The sequence below is a fragment of the Felis catus genome, chromosome B3 (assembly GCF_018350175.1).
Source record: "Felis catus isolate Fca126 chromosome B3, F.catus_Fca126_mat1.0, whole genome shotgun sequence".
Classification (NCBI taxonomy): Eukaryota; Metazoa; Chordata; class Mammalia; order Carnivora; family Felidae; genus Felis; species Felis catus.
The window spans coordinates 84,335,112-84,360,373 of NC_058373.1; the positions used below are offsets into that span (position 1 = coordinate 84,335,112).

Genomic DNA, 25,262 nt, shown 5'->3' on the forward strand with positions numbered 1-25,262 from the left:
GACCACATATAAATAAATTATCCCTCAAATATGCAAATTATTAATGTCTAATGTCAGAAATATCCCATGAAAACTTCATTTCTGAAGATGATATAGGTTTAAAGTGGACTCCTACCTTTACCAAATCACACTTGCCTTACTTGAGCTAAGTGGAACCAGAATTTACTACCTCCTAAAACATTTCATCCTATTGCTTTCCAACTACTGCAAACAAAATTCCAATAACCAGAACATTTGCTGTGTTCTATAGGCATATAAAGTATTTTATTTAGGCCATTTCTAAGGATCCAGCTTGAAAGGTTTTGCATGCAGCATTCAAGTTTATCTTAATGAACACAGTCTAGTCTTTGAGAGATCATGTATCATCAAGGTCTGCAGAGTTTTCATTGTCATTTGCAACAAGGGCTTCTCTGTTCTCATAAGTCCAGAAGCCATTCAGATCGATTAGAATGGTGGTGACTGTGTCTCCTTGATTACTGTTGATTAAATCCTGAAGAGAGATTTTCAAAGGATCCTTTGGTTTAACCATGTCAAAGATTTCATCCTGTGAGAGAGAAAAAAATACAATGAAACCTGGTACCTGATGAACTTAATTTCTTTCATATAGTGATGTGAAATTCAAGGCTGGCACTTGACCTCATGTAAAATTTTTTGTTCTAGTTTTTTTCTTTTCCATTTAACAGACAACTCCTTTTCCCTACACACAATCAAATTTTTACTGGAAGATTCCTTAGGTATGTGGCATCTATCTCTCATCTTAAGACAGAAAGAAACTGAGGCTTGGAGTTTCATCTGATCCAAGCTATATAGCTAATTAGTGGTAAAACTAATGCAGTGTTCTTTGAATACATGGTAAGTATCTTATACTTCTTTTTTTCAACGTTTATTTATTTTTTGGGGGACAGAGAGAGACACAGCATGAAAGGGGGAGGGGCAGAGAGAGAGGGAGACACAGAATCGGAAACAGGCTCCAGGCTCTGAGCCATCAGCCCAGAGCCCGACGTGGGGCTCGAACTCACAGACCGCGAGATCGTGACCTGGCTGAAGTCGGACGCTTAACCGACTGCGCCACCCAGGCGCCCCAATAAGTATCTTATACTTTAATGTTGTCTTCTAATTGTTGGTAAAGCAAGGTCTTGATTTAAGTGCAAACTCAGCTCAAACTAAAAACTTAAATGCTTCCAGAGCCAAGATAATGACAACGCTTCATTTCCAATAGTGATGTCAATGTTTTATACTCTGGATCTAAGATGGGTGGTGGGTGAGGGACATTCAGTATCAAGGAATTCCAGAATAACTATGAAATTGTGCTAAAAGTTACTGGAATAGATGGAAAAATCTCTTCTATATTATGAGGTATACTATATGAATATTTACAAGGAATGAGATGCACGTTTTCTAATCTTTTTGCAGGAAAATTACTCAGGATTTAGTAGCATTTAAAGAGGGATATTACATTTTATTTTATTTATTTATTTTTTTAAAAAATTTTTTTTTTCAACGTTTATTTATTTTTGGGACAGAGAGAGACAGAGCATGAACGGGGAAGGGGCAGAGAGAGAGGGAGACACAGAATCAGAAACAGGCTCCAGGCTCTGAGCCATCAGCCCAGAGCCTGACGCGGGGCTCGAACTCACGGACCGCGAGATCGTGACCTGGCTGAAGTCGGACGCTTAACCGACTGCGCCACCCAGGCGCCCCGGGATATTACATTTTAAAAAGATTAGAAGAATTCAGGTAAATGAAATCTATGAGCTTTTAATCTTGTATGTTTGTGAAATGTCCCTTTCTAGGTTAGTGGCAATTTAAAATTACTAATTCTTAGATTGCCTGTTGCATAGTTTCAGATTTGTCTCATTTATTATTATTATTGTTTTATACTTAATTAAAACTGGATGTGTTATTTTATTATTTACTTAGCCTGAACCTGAATCTGTACTAGATACTGAATGTTTTTCATAGCTGGTAAAGTCTACAAAAATGCTAAGTAGCAGCACGTGTTTCAAACAGTGGTAGTTTTCATATTGTAAGACTGATGTCTCCGTAATAGTATCAAAGCAAGCAAGACCTTTGAAGTAGCAGATTTAAAAAGTGTCCAAACCTAAATATAGTTGATTCTTGAACAATATGGACTTGAAATGGATGGGTCCACTTAGACATAGATATTTTTGATAAATACAGTATACAGTAAATGCATTTTCTTTTCCTTATGATTTTCTCAATATTTTTTCCCTAGCTTCATTTTTAAAAATATAGTATATAAAACATGTAATATATAAAATATGTGTTAACTGTTTATGTTATTGTTTATGTGAGGCTTCCAGTCAAAAGTAGGCTATTAATTAAGTTCCAGGGGGTCAAAAGTTATAGGTGGGGGAGAGGGGGGCGCCTGGGTGGCTCAGTTGGTTAAGCATCTGACTCTTGATTTCAGCTCAGGTCATGATCTCACGGTTCCGTGGGATCGAGTCTTGCATCGGGCTCTGTTGACAGCGTGGAGCCTGCTTGGGATCCTCTCCCTCTCTTTGCCTCTCTCCTGCTTGCACACACACTCTCTTTCTCTCTCAAAATAAATAAACATTTTTTAAAAAGTTATACGTGGATTTCCAACTGCTTGGGTGAGCAGGGAGGGTATTGCCCCTAGCTCCTGTGTTGTTCAAGGGTCAACTATAGTTACCAAGTTAAAAATTCATTTTAACTTGGAATAGGCTGCCAAAGGATGCAGGTTATATGGATTCTCTTAATTTTCAATCAAATGAATGAATGCTTCCGATGAAAATACAGACTGACATGCTAAAATCATTAACTATACAAATCATTAGTCCAAGTGTGGTCTCAGTTACTAATGATTTAAATATTGGTACAGAGCAAGTAACAGCAAATACTTGATTTCATTCACTTCATAGTTCATAAGTTTCTTTCATATAAAATTTCATTTAATATAGGTGATTATCTGTATTACATATATTAAAAGAAAAGGTAGAGGAGCCTGGCTGGCTCAGTTAGTAGAGCATGCAACTCCTGGTCATGACTTCAAGCTCTATGTGGGTGTAGAGCTTACTGAAAAGGAAAGAAAAGATAACCTTGACATCTTGAAATGAAACCGGATCTTGTCCATGGATTTTCATTAGTTCCTGTATGGCCTGTATGGATAGAAATAAGTCTGTAAATAAAAAATGCACAACAGCCCCCTTCCTGTCCCAAGGCCCCTTTCTAGTTCCACTTCCTTTCCTATCAGACCACAAGCCTTATCATTTCAACCACTCTTGCCAATATTCTCAACTTCCTTGACCTTGCTTCACATCCAGTTGGCCAAACTTAAACAATTTCAGTGTAACTACCAACCTTTCAAGATACATAACGTTGCTATTGAGAATCCCAGAAAAAAAAGTCTACAGGTTATTGCTACCATATAGGAATGGTCTCCAACCTCAGATCGGCCTTTACATGGCCTAGCGATTAATCTGTGATGCCTGATCCACTCATTTTCCAGGAATGCTGTTCAAACCTTCACCGTTCTTTTTTTTTTTTTTTTTTAATGTATGTTTATTTTTGAGAGAGAGAGAGAGAGCGCGGGAGCAGGAAAGGGGAAGAGAAAGAGGTAGACACAGAATCCGAAGCAGGTTCCAGGATCTGAGCTGTCAGCACAGAGCCTGACACGGGGCTTGAACCCACAAACCGTGAGATCATGACCTGAGCTGAAGTCGGCCACTTAACCTACTGAGCCACCTAGGCGCCCCATACCCTCACCATTCTTTAAGACACCCAATACACCACCTCTGCCTCCCACCCTATACTTTGCCTTCTACTTGACAGAAAAAAATGTAAGCAAAACTCCCTCAAACTTTTTTAGAACCTTTAAGAACAACAACAACAAAAAACCCTAACTAAAGAAACTACTGTGATCCAGTTGGACTAATAAATATTTTAGGTGAGAGTCATTCACTGGAAAATTCTTGGTAAATAGTCAAATACATACGTTGCAGGTGCTTACTCAGTATGTGGTGCCACTGGTATCAGTGTGTGCACAGGGCATCTCTTTGAAGTAGATGAGAATCTTTAAGTACACCCCCAGCTACTAGAGGGGTAGACCTGGAGGTATGATCTAGAGTGCAACATCTAGGCCCACTTTATAACTGGAATATTGACGTACAAAGACTTTATGAACAGCTTAGGACTGCAGGACTCAGTACCAATAAATAATTACCTTAGCCCACACAACCAAGCCTAAATACTTTGATAAAATAAATGAGAGCAAGCAGGAGGGGCAGAGGGAGAGAGAAAGAATCTTAAGCACACAGCTCGATTTTGCGACCGTGGAATCATGACCTGAGCTGAAATCAAGAATCGGACACTAAGCGAATGAACCACCCAGGCACACCAATATAAAATATTTGACAAAATTTAGTATTATAAGAATGTTATAAAGAAATCTTTATGAAAAAGAGTTGAGGGTTTAATTTCCAAAAGATACATTTACTTTGTTTTCCTAAAATTGAATCTTCATTGAATAGGGTCTGCCTAAAGTGGGAGATCCCTATGATGAGTTGGTATTATATTCTTATATTAGCCATTGACTCAGTTTCTAAAAAATGTATACTAATACTGCAATTGTAATTTATCCTAATATTTGCAGTCATTACGACCTAGGAAATCATAATGGAAGTTTTAGAGAATTTAACATGAAACTAAGAAATACATAGTATGAAACTCAGAAACCAAATAGTTATTTTTAAAATATCTAAAATTTTTAAATGGCAAAGAGAAAGCCTCTGGAGAAAAATGGTTTATGAGAAAGATGTGAAAATGTCATTTTTATCATTTAAAAAAAGCCATTTCTTCCTACTGTTGTCTTAACCATATAAAAATCACTTAGTCTTCTAAGATAATGGAATGAAATACTACTATACAAAATTATTCTACCAAATGGAAAAGTCACCAAATTTAGTAATGATTTGTCTTAAAAGGGCAGACATTCCTACTTTTATACTTTGTGCACCTGAAGGCTTATCAGATAAGATACAATTAAATTTCCCTTCAGAACTCATCATGTTATTCCCTGGGACCACCTAAGGTGCAATATAAGTACTTCAGCAATAATGTTTTCATGCTGAAATGTGGCACACAATTCTAGCCAGTTTTAAATTTATTATTATTATTCCTATTTCTAAGTTACTTTCTTTTTGTTTATTAGAGAGTACACGTGTGACACAGGGGTGAGGGGCAGAGGGAGAGAGAGAATCCCAAGCAGGCTCTGGGCTGACAGCATAGAACCTGACATGGGGCTCAATCCCATGAGTCTGGGATCATGACCTGAGCCGAAATCAAGAGTCAGATGCCCAACTGGCTGAGTCACCCAGGCGCCCCAAGCCAGTTCTAAAATTATTTTAAATATGATAATAAGGGGTGCTTGGGTGGCTCAGTCAGTTAAGCGTCCAACTTCAGCTCAGGTCATGATCCCACAGTCTGTGAGTGTGAACCCCATGTCGGGCTCTGTGCTGACAGCTTGGAGCCTGGAGCCTGCTTCGGATTCTGTGTCTCTCTCTGCTCCTCTCCTGCTTGTGTTCTGTCTGTATCTCTCTCTCAAAAATAAATATTAAAATACATACAAAAATAATTTTTTTTTTTACAGCACAGCATTTAAAAGCATCTACTACTGGGGCGCCTGGGTGGCTCAGTCGGTTGGGCGTCTGACTTCGGCTCAGGTCATGACCTCACCATCCGTGAGTTCAAGCCCCACATCAGGCTCTGTGCTGACAGCTCAGAGCCTGGAGACCACCTCGGATTCTGTGTCTCCCTCTCTCTCTGGCCCTCCCCTGTTCATGCTCCGTCTCTCTCTGTCTCAAAAAAATAAACATTTAAAAAAATAAATAAATAAAAAATAAAAGAATCTACTACTACCAAAGTCTGCAAAAGTTCTAACTTTTCTGAACTGTTTAATTGAAGCTTCTGTAGGATTTTACACATTAGTTTTTGATCACCAAAGCAACGAATTTCTCATGCATATCTGTATCTCCATGTCCAGTATAACCCCTTACATATTTGCACTTTTTTAGTGTTCTACAACTAATCTAATCAGCTTTTAGTCAATTTAAATAGGAAAAAAAAAAAACTAAAAGCAGACTTGATTTGCTTCTAACATCTATTAGTAAACGTTTTGTTAAATGAGACTTACCCTGAAGAAGTAATTAAGTGAAAAGACATTCAGATATCCTTTGTTCTCAATATCAAGTAATTTGAAAATATACTGCAGAGCTGCAGGTTCTTTTCGATTCTCTAACGCAAGAACAAAGTCCAGGTAGGTCTTATAGTCCTACAGAAAAGAAAAGGATGTTCATTAGAAGCCTTATTTGGAATTAACTTTTCAAGTGAGTATCTAATGAATTGAAGCCATTTTACAATCAAAGATGGCAATTTTTTTTTAATATGAAATGAGACATCCACTTGTATACTTAATATTGGTTTCTAGGAATTCTACTTAGCAGTTAATCTGTATTGGATATAGTCTGGGGGACACAGCTCATTTTCTTACGAGAGATTTGCTGCTTTAAGGAGTAATTTTCTTTGATTATGCCTTTGAAATGGACAGGACAGTGACCAAGCTATCGTACAATGCCACTAAATTAGCATCTTCATTTCAATGTGGTCAGTTTTGGGGGGGGGGGGGAGTTTATCTGGAATGAATAGAATAGTATGTTTAAATAGTTACTTTGAAATACTGTTTAAACATTTTTAAATCAGATGATTTCCAGTAAGAAGCCATCTTAAGACTACCAGACATTCTACTTTAACTGAAACTGTTCTCCTGCAAAGAAATGGAAAAAAGCACAAATAAAAGCTAGAATGACATAAGGAGAACAAAAAAGGCATATTCAGATTACTTTTGCATGGTGAAAAGAACACGAGAGATTCTCACTTAGAAAAAAAATTTCTATTCTTGGAAAATACTTTTTTAGGCTAACATTAAGAATTCCTTTTTGCATAAATTGCAATATAAAGAGCTAAAGAGATGCAGCCTCATCATGGTCTAACTCCGTTCACAGTTGAAGCCTCTGGTTTACTTTATTCACCAGAAGTCATTAGAATAGTACAAGCTCCTCACTCTTGAGTGTAGACAGCCGTAGGAGTCACAGAGTTTCTGCACCTTTCCCTCCTTTTCCTGTGCCACCAGCTATCAATTATGTTATTCAGAAAACTGCTATTAAAGCTAAATGATAAAACCTAAAACCCCAATTCTCTTCTGACAATATGACCATTTCTTTAAAAATTTTTTTTTCAACGTTTATTTTTTTTTTTGGGACAGAGAGAGACAGAGCATGAACGGGGGAGGGGCAGAGAGAGAGGGAGACAGAATCGGAAACAGGCTCCAGGCTCTGAGCCATCAGCCCAGAGCCTGACGCAGGGCTCGAACTCACGGACCGCAAGATCGTGACCTGGCTGAAGTCGGACGCTCAACCGACTGCGCCACCCAGGCGACCCGACCATTTCTTAACTGTCATTCATTTGACAATTTATCACATCCCTAACATGTGTTTTTAACAGCATTTTTTTAAATGTTTATTTTATTAAAATGTGTTTTAACATTTTAAAACGCTAGATGGGCAGCCGGGTGGCTCAGTCAGTTAAGTGTCCAACTCGGTTTCAGCTCAGGTCGTGATCTCACATTTCATAAGTTGGAGCCCCACAGTGGGCTCTGTGCCGACAGTGTGGAGCCTGCTTGGGATTCTCTCCCCTCTTACCCTGCCCTTCCCCCGTGCACTCTCACTCTCTCTCAAAATAAATAAAAAAACATAAAATACTAGTTAGAATTTCCTAAAGTATTTTGCATTGTTGGGATAAAAGGACAGGTGCATGTTAATTGTTAGGTACTAACATAGCCACTTACAGAAAATAATACAACCTGATTCTTAGATTTAAACCATGGCATCTGTGGTACTATACCTGACCTGGTAGTTTAAAGAATGAATCATCTATATGAAAACAGTCGATAGGATTTGCCCATTTGAGATTTTTTTTTTTTGTTTTCTCACTAGTCCATACTCTTCAGGGGAGGTGGGCAGAGGATAGGCTAAATGGGTGATGGGTATTAAGGAGGACACGTGTTGTGATGAGCACTGGGTGTTACATAAGTGATGAATCACTAAATTCTACTCCTTAAACTAATATTACACAGTATGTTAACTAACTAGAATTTAAATAAAAACTTGAAACATTAAAAAAAAAAAGAGACGATAATGAAATGAAAATATTAAAATTTTGTATTTGTCCTGAGTCCATGTTTAAAGTGAACTTTCCTTAAGATCAAAGTCTCCAAAACTCAAACAATTTGATTAGTTCGGACTTTTTAAGATAGATGTAAAAATAATGCTGTATCACATCAAGAAAAGGGTTTGTGGGAGTTGTGGGAGCCTAAATTTTTAAAACTTATCAGAGCTTTAAACTACTACCATTTCTCCATCATATGTGAGACACTCCTGGAAAACACGGTCTAAGAAGACATTGGTCATGGTTGCTGTTCCATAGCGGGAGAGTTCTTCTTTACTGAGCATGCCATTGTGATCCTTATCAAGATTCAAATACTGGCCTTGGGAACAAAAGTTATAAAAAGACAGGACAAAAGTAAAATTCTAATTAGAATACAAAAGAATAAACACAAAAAGTTCTTTCTATTGGCTAATACTTTGATTTTCAAACTATATTAGGGTAGTGCCCTAAGATCAACTATCCCTGGACTCTGTCACACCAGCCCTTAAGCTAGAACCAGTCAAAGAAAACCCATCATGAAGGCCATGGCCTTTGGGCTATTCCACATCATTATTTGTTTTCAGTTTGCAGGCGTTTAAAACTTTCCTAGGTGTTGAAATTAGAGAGAGATAGGGGTCAATAAAAAGCACTGAAATGTTAGTATTTGAAAGCAGAGATCAAGGATGCCAAAATGAATCAGAAGATCACCCAAGAGAATAGTGTAGCAGACTAATGAAATTAAAGGAAATAAGCAAACAGTCCCTAGAACACCTGCCTCTGGATACTGACAGCAGTGGCATTTTAATCACAATGCAAGATAATAGCTGATGTTCAGAAAGATGCTCCTGAGTCATTAAGAAAGGGTCAAATTACATTCTGTATGTTCTATTAAAGAGCAAGAAAATGACAAGTAAATTTTAGTAATTTATAATACTAGCTCTTAAGGTAATTAGAATACTTTGATCCTAAGCTAAATTAGCCTATGTATAAAACTGTTCTTTGAACACCAATTAACTGAGGAAAGGATAACTCAAATTTTAGCATTATGACAGGAACCATACCATAAACCCTTAAGGCAGAAGGTGCAGAAAACCAATTAGTTTCTTGACTCTCTTTGGACAGTTCCTCATCCCTTAACTAAATAAACACAGAGACATGATTAGAAGACAGTAACTGTCAAGTGATATAATTAAATATTTTAAAAACATATTTACCTCCAATAAATCATCTAGGAAGCTGCATGCTAAAATATCTTGAATTTTAATTTTCCCTTTAAAGAACAAACACAATTTCATTTAAAAAAAATAGAGGAACTCAATTTTATAAAGGTATTTAATCACACAATTGGTATTTTAAAGTTTCATATTTTACATCAAAAAGAACCAATTCTCCGTATATTACATAACAGGAAGAGCAAGTATCAGAACAGAATAACTGTTTTTTAGAACTGGAAGGAGCCACTGATTAACCAATTCATACACCATTTTAGAGGTTAGGTGACATGCCCAGTGTCACACAGCTCGTTATAGTTGGTGCAAATAAATCATAAAAGATATTTATATATTAAGGGCAATGACATGTTAGAAAAATAAATGACATCTTAATGACTTCTCTGCTTATTTAGATTTAGAATAATATCCTTATAATATCTAAGATAAGATTTTCTTTTACCTGTTCTTAGAGGGTCTAAAAAGAAGAAGAACTTCCTAACTGCTGTACAAACATAAAAGGAGTAAAAAGACTTTTCCAGCCCATCTAATTGTGGCAAAGTAGGGATAAGTTCCAATATGTAGTTTTCTAAGTCCTGAAAGAATAAAACAAATCAAAATGTTAAATCAAAGTGTTAAATGTCTAATCTTGTTTCTTCATTAGATACTGGAATATTGAATTTCAGTCCTAAAAATCATTCAGCATTAATAGTATATTAACTATGTGAGTGGTAAAACTTAAATAATTAAACTACTTAAATTAGTTATATAACTATGTGAGTGGTAAACATATTAAATTGTGTTTCTACAAATTTATTTTTTATTTCAATTTTAACATATTTTTGAGTAATACATTCTACAAAATTCCAAATTCAAAAGGAACAAAAAGTATTCATTGAAAGTCTCGTCTATTTCCTCTTCCCAGAGGTAACCTATATCAGCTTCTGATGCATCTTTCCAAAATAACTTATGCACATACAAACCAATACATATATATGTGTATTTCTCTTTCTCTTAAAAAAATTTTTTTAATGTTTATTTATTTTTGAGAGAGAGAGAGAGAGAGAGAGACCGACCATGAGCAGGCGAGGGGCAGGGAGAGAAGGAGACACAGAATCCGAAGCAGGCTCCAGGCTCTGAGCTCTCAGCACAGAGCCCGACATGGGGCTCAAATTCACAAGCCTTTGAGCTGTGAGACCATGAACTGAAGTTGGCTGCTTAACTAACTGAACCACCCAGGAGCCCCTCTCTTTCTCTTTTTATGAAGGATATAGCAGCAAACTATGCAAATTCTTCTGTATCTTGCTTTTATCACTTAACATACTTTACAGTCATTCAATCCTGGCTCTCAAAGAGCTTCTTGCTTTTATTTTTTAAATTTTTGTATTTAAATTTTTAAAAAAATATTTATTTTTGAGAGAGGGAGAAAGATAGAGAGAGACAGAGACAGAGACAGAGACAGAGACAGAGAGAGAGAGAGAAAGGGGGACAGGGGCAGAGAGAGAGGGAGGCACAGAATCTGAAGCAGGCTCCAAGCTGTGAGCTGTGAGCACAGAGCCTGATGTGGGGCTTGAACTCACAAACCATGAGATTATGACCTGAGCTGAAATCGGATGCCTACCCGACTGAGCCACTTAGGCACCCCAAGGTTCTTGTTTTTAAATAGTTATGTATTTTTTCATTGTACAGATGTACCATAATCCATTTATTTTCAAAAAAAAATTTTATATTTATTTATTTTTGAGAGAGATAGAGAGAGAGCACGCAAGCAGGTGAGGGGCAGAGAGAGAGGGAGACAGAGAATCCAAAGCAGGCTCCAGGCTCTGGGCTGTCAGCACAGAGCTGGACGCGGGGCTTGAACTCATGAGCATGAGATCATGACCTGGGCGCTCAACCGACTGAGCCACCCAGGCACCCCAATTTTTATTTATTTTTTTGCTCTCTTTTCATTTTTTTAATTAATTCATTTTTAAATTTACATCCAAGTTAGTTAGCATATAGTGCAACAATGATTTCAAGAGTAGATTCTTTAATGCCTCTACCCGTTTAGTCCATCCCCCCTCCCATGAACCCCTCCAGCAACCCTGTTTGTTCTCTATACTTAAGAGTCTCTTAACGTTTTGTCCTCCTCCTTGTTTTTATATAATTTTGCTTCCCTTCCTTTATGTTCATCTGTTTTGTATCTTAAATTCCTCAAATCAGTGAGGACATATATTTGTCTTTCTCTGGCTAATTTCGCTTAACTTAATACACTCTACTTCCATCCATGTAGTTGTAAATGTGTACCATAATCCATTTAACCAGTCTTCTACTGATGGACATTTAGACTGTTTCTAATCTTTTGTGATACTAAAAACAATACTCCAGGGACAATAAGCTAATTTTCCATTCACAGATATTATGAGAGAACATGGGACATAATTTCTGTAAGTGAAATTGCTGAGTCAAAGAATGTGCATGTTCAGGGGCGCCTGGGTGGCTCAGTCTGTTAAATGTCCAACTTCGGCTCAAGGCATGATCTCACGGTCAGTGAGTTCAAGCCCCGCATTGGGCTCTGTGCTGACAGCTCAGAGCCCGGAGCCTGCTTTGGATTCTGTCTCCATCTCTCTCTGCCCCTCCCCCACTCATGCTCTTTTCTCTCAAAAATGAATAAACATTAAAAAAAATTTTTTTAAGAATGTGCATGTTCATAATTTTGATAGACACTGGCAAATTGCCCACCTTGCCCCAAAAGCCCACACCTACTTTACACTCCCACCAGCAAGTCAAGGCTAAACCAACAGTTCCCAAATTGTGCCCCAGGAATGCTGCAGTAAGCTCACAGGGGTGCAGCAGGGTATTTTCAAAATTTCAGGAGAACAGTGACATCTGCCAAAGAGTACATAATAGATGTCACTATGAGCTAGAGCTATGAGCTCAAGGTAGTTCACATTTTCAACACTGATTGAGATATGTGCTTTTTAATGACATCAATCTTTGCAAAGCTAGGTTCTTGATGGTTGTGGTGATAAAGCAAGTACCACAGGAAAATTAGTATGGAATAGGAAATGAGGATGACTAATTGCCAAGTTTGACTACCCATACATTGCTCCATGGGCACAGATTCCGTTAGTAATTGTAATTTAAGAATGAAGCAAAAATATTACTTATTTTCAACTTATGTGTATTATTTTTTCAAATGGCTAATACAATAATAAGCTTAATGGATACTTTCATAAATTATTTAGAACCAGCTGGTTAATAAATGCAACTGTTAGGTATTTCTTTTGATGTAGAGGAACTATGCAAAAATTACGGAGATACTAAGGGCACCATGAATTGAGAGTCTGGGAACCACACCCTATTTTATATTCCCTTCTTAAATGCATTAACGAACTTTTTGATCTTTGTCAGCCTGAAAAATTCCTGGCCCTATCATTTATGACACTCATGAATAACCAAAAGCTTTCCTCTGTTTCTTTAATGAATTTTAATGCTGTTTAAACACTATATTCTTTTTATTTTCTTTTTGAAAGGTTCTTTTTAGAAGTTGGAGAAAAAAAGTTGGAGGAAAAGAATCTAAAAAGGAATTCTTGTGGTCAATGTACATTTTAAAAGTTTCTTGGGGGGAACACATTATTTGCAAAAACAAAAACAATATAAGAATCACCTGTAACCCAACCAGTGATAACTACTGTTAATATTTTGGTGTCTACAGTAATTATTAAAATAAGTTAATACTTACAGATTCCCGAAGGTACCCTTGTCCAGCAACATCATATAAACTGAGTCCTATTCTTGTTTGATGAAGCCAAACTGACAATACATAAGAAGATGAAATGTAATTTTAAGATCTGTCCTTTAGCATATATTTGGATAAAAGGAGATAGACAGCTAGATTAGGGGGACAAACTAGTAACTCTACAAACATTTCTCACACATATATTACCCCAAAATTGTTTGTAATGAAATATACCATATAATTAATGGCAGATATCAACACGTCTACCCTGCCTAAAGTGACAATAAAGTTCATGCCCTTGAGAATATTGTTCTACATCCATTAAACTTGGTGTTTCACCAAAAAGGGACAGCAATTGTAATGTTGTGCCTTCAATGAAGGTGCATTTATTCTACCGAGGTTATTACCGTGACTAAGTATTAGTTAAAAATCATACATCTAGAACTTCACAGATCTTTCTGGAACTTAACAGGAATCATAATTCCAGGTTGTTTAATAAAAACTCCTAGAATGTGATGCTACAATTTTGAATTTGAAACTATCCTCAGGCAACTCAACCTACAATACAGCTGACCCTTGAACAACATGGGTCTGAACTGTGTGGGCCCACTTATACATGGATTTTTTTTCAATAAATACAGTATAGTACTATAAATGTACTTTCTCTTCCTTATGTTTTTTTTTTTTTTTTTTTTTCTCCAAGTAGGCTTCATGCCCAGTGCAGAGCCCAGTGCAGGGCCCAATGCAGGGCTTGAACTCACGACCCTGAGATCAAGACCTGAACTAAGATCAAGAGTTGGAGACTGAACTGACTGAGCCACCCAGGCACCCCTTTTTTTTTAAGTAATCTCTACAAACAACATGGGGCTCGAACATACAACCCTGAGATCAAGAGTTATACACTCCACTAACTGAGCTAGCCAGGTGCCCCACCTTACAATTTTCTTAACATTCTTTTCTCTGGTTTCCTTTATTGTAAGAATACAGTATGGAATACATATAACATATATAATATGGGTTAATCAAGTGTTTATATTATTGGAAAAGCTTCCAGTCAATAATAAGCTATTAGGTCAGTTTTGGGGGAGTCAAAACTTATACTCATTTTGACTACATGGGAGGTCAGTACCCCAACCCTTGTGTTGTTCAAGAGTCAACTGTATATTGGTGAAATAGAATTACCAGTGAATTAAAATAATTTAAATCACCATACATTAAAACTCTTGGTTTAGCCTTTAATATATAGTATGTATGTATGTATTTATTTAATTTATTTAGAAAAAGAGAGCATACAACTGGGGGAGAGGGAGAGAGGGAGAATCTAAAGCAGGCTCTACACTCAGTGCAGAGCCCAACACGGGGCTTAATCCCATGACCTTGGGATCACGACTTGAGCCAAAATGAAGAGGTGGATACTTAACCAACTGAGCCACCCAGGCACCCCTAATATTTTTTAGTTAGTATCTTTAGGATACATGTTTTTGTTTTGTTTATAATAATGAACCCAAATTTATGGTAAGAAATCTCAGCTCTAGTAAATTCCAGGAGAGAAATGGAGTAATAAGAAAACAAATCTGGGTCAAATTCTGCTATTCAGACTTACTAAGAGAGTTGTTTCACATGGAAGGGATACTATAAAAGCATGTACCAAAAACTCTTTGATTCCCAGAGGAATTTAAGCACAATGAAAATGAAATCACCTTTCCTCATGACATAATTGAAGAATTGCATAATAGAAATTCTTCCGTAAGAGTCTGTATGAAGGAGTTTAGCAAAGACTTTTGCTGTAAAAAACTGCCTAAGGAAAGGAAATAAAGATTAAAGTCATCTGCCAACATAATATAAAAAGGACTTCTATACTGAATTAGTTAACAACAGCATGAATCCAAAGAATTAAAAATCAAAACGAAAAAAATCAAAGTGAGAATCGTAGTTCAAAACTTAAAATATTAAGTCATACATCTTTGTATTTTATCATCCTAAGAATGAAAGCCCATACTGTTGTAAATAAATGTACTATATATATGTAGTTGCAAGGTATGTAAATACTCCATATTATAAAGTATTATTTCTTTTAACAACTTCATACCAATAGAATTTTGACTAATTTTATTAAACTTGATTAATAACTCAAATGGACTCAAATTGTCACCCCACTGGCTTATTATTTTCATTAACATTTATTTGAGGCATTTAAAATGTTTAACATACTCCTTTGTTAGTTATACTATTCTTACTTGCACTTTGGTCCAGCTTTTTCACCAACTTTCAAAAAATTTTCATAATTAATCATTGCTTCCTCTCCAATCATAGGTGGTGTTTGGTGCTTATCCAGCAAAAACCATAAGTTCTTAGGAGAATTGCAGAAATGAAGATGTTACAGTTAACAAAACAAAATTTAACATTGGTTAAATGTGTTATTTCCATTAAAATGGTAGCCTGATAGAAATTTAGTATTAAGATGAATCTTATCCCCTATTATCCTTTTGATTACTAAGAACATAATACAAATAGCTAGCATTTATTGAATGCCTAAGTTTAAAGTTTTCTTATACACCACTTCCTTAATCCATATAACTATGTGACATAGACACTGTTATCTCTACTTTATAAATGAGATTTGGAGCACAGAAATGTTCAGTCCACTGTCCAAGATCATAGAGCCTGGCTAGGATGTGAACCCCCCCAGTTTGACCCCATACTTGTGGCTCTCAACTTTGGCCTTGTTAGAATCACCTAGGGACTTTATTTTTTTTCAATATATGAAGTTTATTGTCAAATTGGTTTCCACCTAGGGACTTTAAAAAACAAAACTATTTTGAGGAGAACTGTGCCCAGGCAAGTTCTGCAGCTGACTTTGACAGGAACCATTGCTCCAGGGCCTTCACCCACTCTGCAGCAGTGATTCCATTAAGAAACCCTGAGATCCTGTATGACTTTAGTACAAATACAAAATAGCTAACATCCAAAGCAACCTTTTATTCTATGCTTACCTGTAATTCTTCATTATCTAATAGTTCTCTGCTTTTCCTCTGCAGAAAGACAGCTCTGGATTCCTCTCTTAATTTTTGTAGTAAGACTTCATCTTCAGCTGGCAGCTAAAAATACACTAGAGTTAATTTCTCTACACCTAAATTCTAGGATTTACACAGTTTTGGATTATGTAAAATATATTTGGCCTCATAAAATAGTACATAAATTAAGTACATACCCTCAAATTACTTTTTGCATCTCAATTTTTCTTAACTTCAAGTTATTAATTTAAAAAGTTCATTTAGGGGCACCTGGGTGGCCCAGTCAGTTCTAAGTGTCCAACTTCGGCTCAGGACATAATCTCACGGTTTGTTGAGTTTGAGCCCTGCATCGGACTCTCTGCTGTCAGTGCAGAGCCCATTTCAGATCCTCTGTCCCTACCTCTCTATGCCCCTCCCCTACTTGTATGCACACACACTCTCTCTCTCTCAAAAATAAACACACATTTAAAAAAAAGATCCACAGAGAATTCAATGATCAGCAAGACCATATCCCTGCCTAGAAAGAACTAACGGTCCAGCCCAAGTTTCATTTTATATTCTCAGAGTGCTCTTTGCACTATAACCTTAGACTGACAGAATGAAATTAGGACTAACTGAAGATAGACCGCCTTAGCAGAGTAGGACTTCTGAGCCTGGATGATCTTACTCCTTGGAAATGGTCAAGCCAGTGTCTATTATGTTCCCCTCCAAGTAGAGGGTGTGCCCACTGGAGTGATTTCCATAAACAGGGCTTAAAAATGACTCATTCCAATTCGACTTCAAACAATTTGCTTCAAGGATTTCTTCTTCCATATCTCTGCCCCCATTAAATGTGGCTAAGTAACCATAATCCAAATTAGCCATGATTTCCACCTTTCATTTCCAAGAATTAAGATGCCATCCCTCCCACGAAAAGGAAGAAGTATTGGGAAGTAAGGCTGGGGATGAAACTCTGACTGTGCTCCAGTGGCTAGTCAACCAGCTAATCTGCCAAGGAGAGAAGTGGTGACCAAAGATAAAGATACTAGGTTCTCCAAGGCTGTGGAAAGACAGAGAGAAGAAACAACAAAAAGAACATCCCACAAATCCGCATCTGCAGACAGGAAACCATCTGGGATCTGGAAGAGGTCACAGAGAGAAGGAAGAAACAGAAATGGGACATAGGGGTTTCCCTCAGGAACCACAATGGCAAGCCAAAGGTTAGTACTGGAAATACAGGAAAATGGACTCCTGGGTTCAGAAATGGGATCATATCAACATCTAAGGGCTGTTCCTGGGTTAGTAAGATACTATTTCATAATCCTGATTAAATGAAATCATGAATATAAAATGCTCTGACGTACACTGGCACTCAATAAATGTCAATTCCCTTCCTGTGCCCCCAGACTACCGAAAATTTTCAGTTGTCTAGTGGACTGTTTAAGAAATTATGAAATACAAAAAGCAGAAGTATGTATGATATCATCCCATTTTTGCTAAACACATACATGTACACAGAAGTATGTAGAAGAATTCATGCAAAAATACTTATATGTCTGCAATGTTATGGGAAAATATCAGCTGTATTTTCTCTTTTCCATGACAAATGTGGCTTAGTTATATAATTTTTAAAAAGATTTTATTTTTAAGTAATTTCTACACCTGATGTGGGGCTCAAACTCATGACCCCAAGATCAAGATTTGGATGCTCTACCAATTGAGCAAGCCAGGCACCCCTAGTCATATAATTCTTAAAAGACTGCCAAACAGTATTATAAAAAGGTTTCCAATAAAAATGGTTTACTTGGAAAAAGTTTTTTTTTTAATATGAAATTTATTGTCAAATTGGTTTCCATACAACTCTCAGTGCTCCTTCCAACAGGTGCCCTCCTCAATGACCATTACCCACCCCACCCTCCTTCCCACCCCCCCCCCCCATCAACCCTCAGTTTATTCTCAGTTTTTAAGAGTTTCTTATGGTTTGGCTCCCTCCCGCTCTAACTTTTTTTTTTCCTTCCCCTCCCCCATGGTCTTCTGTTAAGTTTCTCAGGATCCACATAGGAGTGAAAACACATGGTATCTGTCTTTCTCTGTATGACTTATTTCACTTAGCATAACACTCTGCAGTTCCATCCACGTTGCTACAAAACGCCATATTTCATTCTTTTTCATTGCCAAGTAGTATTCCATTGTGTATATAAACCACAATTTCTTTTTTTTTAATTTTTTTTTCTTTTTTCTTTTTTTTTCAACGTTTTTATTTTATTTTTGGGACAGAGAGAGACAGAGCATGAACGGGGGAGGGGCAGAGAGAGAGGGAGACACAGAATCGGAAACAGGCTCCAGGCTCTGAGCCATCAGCCCAGAGCCTGACGCGGGGCTCGAACTCACGGACCGCGAGATCGTGACCTGGCTGAAGTCGGATGCTTAACCGACTGCGCCACCCAGGCGCCCCCCATAAACCACAATTTCTTTATCCATTCATCAGTTGATGGACTTTTAGGCTCTTTCCATAATTTGGCTATTGTTAAAGTGCTGCTATAAACATTGGGGTACAAGTGCCCCTATGCATCAGCGCTCCTGTATCCCTTGGGTAAATTCCTAGCAGTGCTATTGCTGGGTCATAGGATAGAACTATTTTTAATTTTTTGAGGAATGTCCACACTGTTTTACTTGGAAAAAGTTTGTACTTGAAGAAATAAGTTTGTACTTGAAGAATATCTGGGTAATTCACTTATATTAATACATTGCTCCTACTTTCTTTGTAAATATTGTTATAATTGAGTTTAGAAGGTAACAGGTTTAAGAGACATTCTGCTAAAATTCCACAGTTAACTTTTCTACAGTGGTCGCATTTTACATAATACTAAATAGGTCTTATTCCTTCAACTTCAGCTCTAAGTAGCTTTCTTAAGGTCTTACTGTTTACTATAATCTTTATCAAAGACTTCACGGTTTTGGCATGAGGAAACATAATTGAGTCTAACTTTTCAAGTTTTCCATTTTAATCTATTTTTAAGTTCAACCTTGAGCAAAATGTATTATACCTTGGAACACGAGTAAAAGACAAAAGTTAAAAATGGCGATCAGCCAAGTAAACCTAAGTCTTATAAAAAGACAACATAATCCAACAGAATACCTACCACAAATATCCATAGGAAAATGAGGAATAAAAAGCCAGTAACCCAAAAAAAGGGGGCCAAGTAACAACTTTGTGTTCTTACACCAATTTATATCAAGCCCTGAGATATATCAATTCCAAAACAATAAGATCAACTACAATGAAAGATTATATAAAATTTTAAATATAATCCTGTATTTATACAAAATAAAAGATGCTGATCCCATTTTAAAAATTACATTTCACTTATAAACTCTGTAAGACATTTGCTTAGATACCACTTACCCTATAATAAAACCGGGGAATGGTCTTATAGAATTCATTTGTGTTTTTCCTATCTCCTTTCCATTCTGAGTAGTATTTGGTAAATAAATCCATTTCTTCATCTTTTAATTCTTGTTCACTTTTTTTTTCTGGTAACAAAATAGATTAAAAGGGAAAAGCACTTTTGGAATAAGTATTTTTTACCATAGGGTAATTACAGTGCAAAAAAGACATTGAAAATTGTGCTTAGATACTGAACATCTATATTAATTTTCTGAAAACAGGAAGAATCACTATCTTCCACTGAAAAAGCCTCCCCTGCAACTTCAACCATATCTCAGCTGCTCCTTTCACTTCTTTTTATCACTATACTTGTCTCTTCCTCAAGTCACTGCCTCCCTTACAGACTTCTGGCATGTTCATGATTCATTCCATCAAAAGTACTTACTGAGCACCTACTACGTATAGAGCACTATTAGACACCGGGGCTAGAGCAGTAAGAAAACAGTCCTGGACCTCATATGAGTTTCAGCTTGCAATCACTGTTCCTCTACCTAATGCAAACCCCGTCCATCTGAGCTCAGACCTCAGGATGCTATTACCCACCAAACCACCTGCAGCTGGCCTATAGCCATCATATTTAGTCAGTCTGCCAGTTTGTTGACCATAGCAACTGGTGCAGTGTTCTTCACCTCAATGTCTTGCATTAATCATCAAGGAAGGATAACATTTATGATAGTAACCATGACACCTCAACTCTGAAGAGGGGGTCACCTCTGTCACTCAGTTCCATGGCAAGACCGCAGATCTTATCTGCTCCTAAATATACTAACCTTATATAAAATCTTAAACTCTCATATACCCTCAGATAACTTTTCTCTCCTTCTGGTATTCAAAACCTCACTGTCATCATACCTACACTTCAGCCTCACTGAAATCTTCAATTCTGGGGTCTATTTTCTCAATCGTTTACTTTCCTCCTCCTCTTCCTCTTTCCACTTCCTTCCAACATGCCTATAGTTGTTCCCCTAAACCTCTCTTATGCCTGCATTTCTGCCACATGTGCCATGTTAATTCCTAACCTTGGACCACACTGTCGATTCTCTTATTTTCTGGCCATTTATTTTTGTTACTCTTTCTTCCTCATTTCAACTTTTGTAGTGTGACTTCTAAGTCCCAAGTGTATGTCACTAACACAGACACTGCTCTTGAACTCTAAACTCATACATTCAAAACAAAATATTTTCATCCTCACACTCCAACATACCTAATAATTTCCCATTCCTCACCTCACTACTCTTCTCCTAATTCCATGTTTCTATCCCAGTTAATGGTATTCATCCAGTCACCCAAGCCCAAACCCCTAGAGTCATTTTCATTATTTCACTCATTCTTTTTTCACTCAACTATTCTAGGGACACACAAATATATGTGTGAGTGGACACATGCACATGTGTCCATACATACACACAACACTTTCAACAGTGTCTGGGAAAGCTTCATGGAGATGAAACTGGGCAAAAAACTGAAGAAGGCAAGGAAGCAGGCTATCCAGATATCATGGGAGAAGGGCATACCAGGCAAGGAAATAGCCAGTGTCAAGGCCCTAAGATAGAGGAGTGTGCCTGGTGTGTCCAGGGAAGAGGGAGGCAGTGAGTGTGGCTGTAGCAGAGTGGGCCAGAGGAAACATAGATGAGGGAAGGCAGATTAATGGAAGACAAGGCCACTAGCTCATTGGTGAGGGAGAGAGCCACCAGAAACAATTAGGAGGCTAATGCAGTAATCCAGGTGACAGATGGTGGAGGCCTGGATCATGGTGGCTGCAATGGAGGCAGTTAGGAGTAAATATTCTAGATATATTTTCTTTTTAGTCCCAGGATTTGCAAACACACTGGATGTGGATATCAGAGAAAAAGAGCAGTTGAACATATCTCTAAAGATTTTGACCTGAGCAGATGGGGTGGCCAATATCAAAAAGGTGGAAAGCTACCAGTGAGCAAGTTAGAAAGGAAAGCAGGAGTTCAGTCTTGGATAAATTAAGATTAAGATACCTATTACAGGGGTGCTTGGGTGGCTCAGTTGGTTGAGCATCCGACTCTTGATTTCAGCGCAGGTCATGACCCCAGGGTCATGGGATCAAACCCCACTCCTCACTGAGCATGCAGCCTGCTTAAGATTCTCTCTCTCTCTCTCTCTCTCTCTCTCTCTCTCTCTCTCTCCCTCCCTCTCTCTCTTTCTCCCTCTGCCTCTCTCCTGGCTTGCGCACGTGCTCTCTCACTCTCTCTCAAAAAAAAAAAAAAAAAGATTCCTATTAAAACCAAGTGGCCATGTCAAGTAGGCAATTAGATATATGAGTCTGGCATTTGGGAAGTGGAAATACACATTTAGGAGACAAAAGCAAATATACAGTATTTAAAGCCTTAAAAATAATGGTTAATTTCACCATGAAGGTAAGTGTAGATAGAGAATAGAATAGAAGCTGACCAAGGACTTAGCTTTGGGCACTCTGATGGTAAATTGCTGGGGAGAAGAAAACAAAGATTGAGAAGGGATGACTGGTGAGGTGAGAAGAAAACTAAGGGAGTGTGTCTCCCAGAAACCAAGAGAGGAAAGTATACTTAGGACGAGAGTGAACTACTATATCCCTGGCAGGTCAAGGAAAGTGAGGACTAAACACTGACCACTGGAACAACACAGAGATCACTAATGATCTTGACAAGCAGGAATTAGAGTACAGATTTAATCAACAGGTTTTTTTTTTTTTAAGTTATTTATTTATTTTTTTCAACGTTTATTTATTTTTGGGACAGAGAGAGACAGAGCATGAACGGGCGAGGGGCAGAGAGAGAGGGAGACACAGAATCGGAAACAGGCTCCAGGCTCTGAGCCATCAGCCCAGAGCCCGACGCGGGGCTCGAACTCACAGACTGCGAGATTGTGACCTGGCTGAAGTCGGACGCTTAACCGACTGCACCACCCAGGCGCCCCTAAAGTTATTTATTTTTGACAGAGAGAGAGAGAGAGAGAGAGAGAGAGAGAGAGAGAGACAGAGCATAAGTGGGGGAGGGGCAGACAGAGGGAGACACAGAATCCGAAGCAGGCTCCAGGCTCTGAGCTGTCAGCACGGAGCCCAATGTGGGGCTCGAATTCACGGATGGCGAGATCATGACCCGAGCCGAAGTCAGACGCCCAACCGACTGAGCCACCCAGGCGCCCCATAATCAACAGTTCTTTTAACAAGCAATAATATAAGGTGAACAGGGAAATGAGGCATAGCTAAGAGGTAGAAGTTTAAGACAAGAACATTTCTTAAGGTGAGAGAAATACCACCATGTTTAAATACTGATAGGAATGACTGAGAAAGAAAACCTGGTGCAGGAGACAGAGACAACTGCAGGAGTACACCTTTGAATAGGTAAAAATGGGATCTAGCACACCACTGAAGGAAACAGCCTTAAATAGAAGCTGTACAACCTAAATGATTTACTTATTATTTTATTTATCTCTCCCAACACTAAAGCTTAAGTTCTACAAGGACTTTTTTTTATCTGTTTTGTTTACTGCTATAGCCTAGAACAGTACTTGGCACATAACAAGCATGCAACGGGGTGGGTTTAAGAGCGAAGCAGAGGGGACACCCGGGTGCCCCAGTGGGTTGGGCGTCTGACTCAGGTCATGATCTCACAGCTTGTGAGTTTGAGCCCCCACATCGGGCTCTGTGCTGACAGCTCAAAGCCTGGAGTCTGCTTCAGATTCTGTGTCTCCCTCTCTCTCTGACCCTCCCCTGTTCACACTGTGTGTCTATCTCTCAAAAATAAATAAACATTAAAAAAAAAAAAAGAGCAAAGCAGAGAATGGGGCACGTGGGTGGCTCAGTCGGTTAGGCCTCTGACTTTGGCTCAGGTCATGATCTTGTGGTTCATGAGTTTGAACCCCAAATTGGGCTCTGTGCTGACAGTTAGGGGCATGGAGCCTGCTTCGGATTCTGTGTCTCTCTCTCTCTGCCCGCCCCCTGCTCGCACTCTGTGTCTCTCTCTCTCAAAAAATAAATAAATGTTATAAAAAATTCAAAGAAGAGAAGAGTGACGAGGATGTACAAGTACATGTAACTTTTCCTATAAACGGCACAGAAAAATGTAGCAAAAGCTGGAAGGAGATGTGAGAAGAAATGTTTTTCTGGGGCGCCTGGGTGGCTCAGTTGGTTAAGCGTCCGACTTCGGCTCAGGTCATGATCTCGCGGCCCATGAGTTCGAGCCCCGCATCGGGCTCTGCGCTGACAGCTCAGAGCCTGGAGCCTGCCTAAGATTCTGTGTCTCCCTCTCTCTCTGCCCCTCCCCTGCTCATGCTCTATCTCTGTCTCTCAAAAATAAAATAAATGTTTAAAAAAATATTTTTCTTACATGGAGTATATTAGAACATGTTTGTCACTTGATGGAAATGATCCAATAAAGAAGGAAAATCTGATAATAACTGAGAGAGAAGATGAGAGTGAATAAAAGAAAGGGACCATGATCTAATGTTGGAGTGGAGGAATTGTCTCAAATAGGAGCAGGGACAATTAGTTCATTTTAACAGTAAAGGCAGAGTGTATGGGCATCTACGGTGAGGAAAGGGCTGATAGAAATGGTAAGTGGGAACAGGTGAGCTCCGACTTTCTCAAATACATACACAAGTTCATCAACTGAAGATAAAGAGTAGGTAGGGTATACTGGAGAACTGGATGTCTGGAAGATGAGAACTGCCAGAACTGAGTGTAAGGAAACAAGGAATATGTGTAAATAAATGACTGAAACACTTCCTTTAGGTTCGTGGACATGAACTAAAAGTGAGACCATTCACCATGGTTTCGTTTTTCTCCAGCCACTTTTGGCTACCCTGAAGGCACGTGTGAAATAGGAAAGATAGTTTTAACCAGGTTGGTTAACAGGCAAGCGTGAAGGTGAAGGGAAGGGATAAGGGAAAAATATATTATGAAATCTAAAATGTATAAGGAGGGAAGTAAAAAAAAGTGTGATAATAAAAAGACAAAAGATCAATGGATTATAGGTGATAGTAGGATTAAAGAGTTGTTGGGACTGGGATTCTCAATTATTCCTCAAAAGCCTAGGTCACAGCCACGTTAAGTTGGTGGTAAGGTAGCTCCTCATTCCGCAACTCCTTTTCCCGGGAAGTGGGGATCAAACCTTTCAGTAAACCTAAATCACAGTCCAACTGCCTTTATCGAGAGAGCTTCCATAGAAGCGTAAAGTGCGGCTCCCAGTAGCTGCTTCTCCCGCATCTCCCCGAGTCTTCAGGAATTTAGGGCCTGGCTATTCTGCGACCAGCCCCTCCCAAACTCACTGTTAGTACCGGTGCTGGGCGTCGCTAATCGCCGGCGAAGAATTTCTTTCCAGTCCATGGCTGACTCCCGCGCAGAAGCTCCTGCATTTGCTGTTTACTAACCGCTCCACCCCCTACCAGCTCAGACAGCAATCACCGCCCAACCCCGTAAAGGTCAGGAATATTCAATCGCCATGTTGGACATGGGCGGAAGTCGGCTGAAGAGGCGAACAAACGATTATTGCCACTGCGGCGAATACGGCTAATCACGTTAACAGCGGGCAACACGGACTTGAAAGGGACGTTAAAAACAATCCTCTGCAAGTCAGCACCCAACTTCACCAAGTCCAATTTGAAAGGTTCAGGATAAGGAGGCCCCACGTTGTTCTTTAACT

The 25,262-nt window shown here is 38.4% G+C and overlaps 1 protein-coding gene across 4 annotated transcripts; it reads right to left on the minus strand.

Moving 5' to 3' along the window:
* Positions 1-238: 238 nt before the first annotated feature.
* PPP2R3C (protein phosphatase 2 regulatory subunit B''gamma) lies at positions 239-25,251 on the minus strand. 4 transcript variants are annotated; one of them, XM_019832920.3, is made up of 13 exons: positions 24,898-25,251; positions 19,570-19,697; positions 16,164-16,268; positions 15,408-15,520; positions 14,871-14,968; positions 13,174-13,244; positions 9,913-10,045; positions 9,456-9,511; positions 9,303-9,378; positions 8,445-8,581; positions 6,173-6,310; positions 3,081-3,140; positions 239-544 (listed from the first exon to the last, which is right to left on the minus strand). In XM_019832920.3, the coding sequence occupies exons 1-13, from the start codon at positions 24,944-24,946 to the stop codon at positions 356-358; spliced, it is 1,353 nt and encodes a 450-aa protein (XP_019688479.2). In that variant the 5' UTR covers positions 24,947-25,251; the 3' UTR covers positions 239-355. The 4 variants fall into 4 exon arrangements, with proteins under 4 accessions (XP_019688479.2, XP_011281492.2, XP_019688480.1 ...); XM_011283190.4 differs by having other exon boundaries at positions 24,889-25,250; XM_019832921.3 differs by lacking the exon at positions 19,570-19,697 and having other exon boundaries at positions 24,889-25,247.
* Positions 25,252-25,262: the final 11 nt, after the last annotated feature.

Bases quoted from the DNA above. Each gene is read 5' to 3' on its own strand.
- PPP2R3C (XM_011283190.4), bottom strand. From the start codon at position 24,946: ATGGACTGGAAAGAAATTCTTCGCCGGCGATTAGCGACGCCCAGCACC. The intron at 10,046-13,173 runs GTAAGTATTAAC...TTATTCTTTCAG, and splicing joins AAGGGTACCTTCGGGAATCT to GACTTAGAAAACTACATATT. The intron at 6,311-8,444 runs GTAGTAGTTTAA...TCTTTTCTGTAG, and splicing joins TCACATATGATGGAGAAATG to GACTATAAGACCTACCTGGA.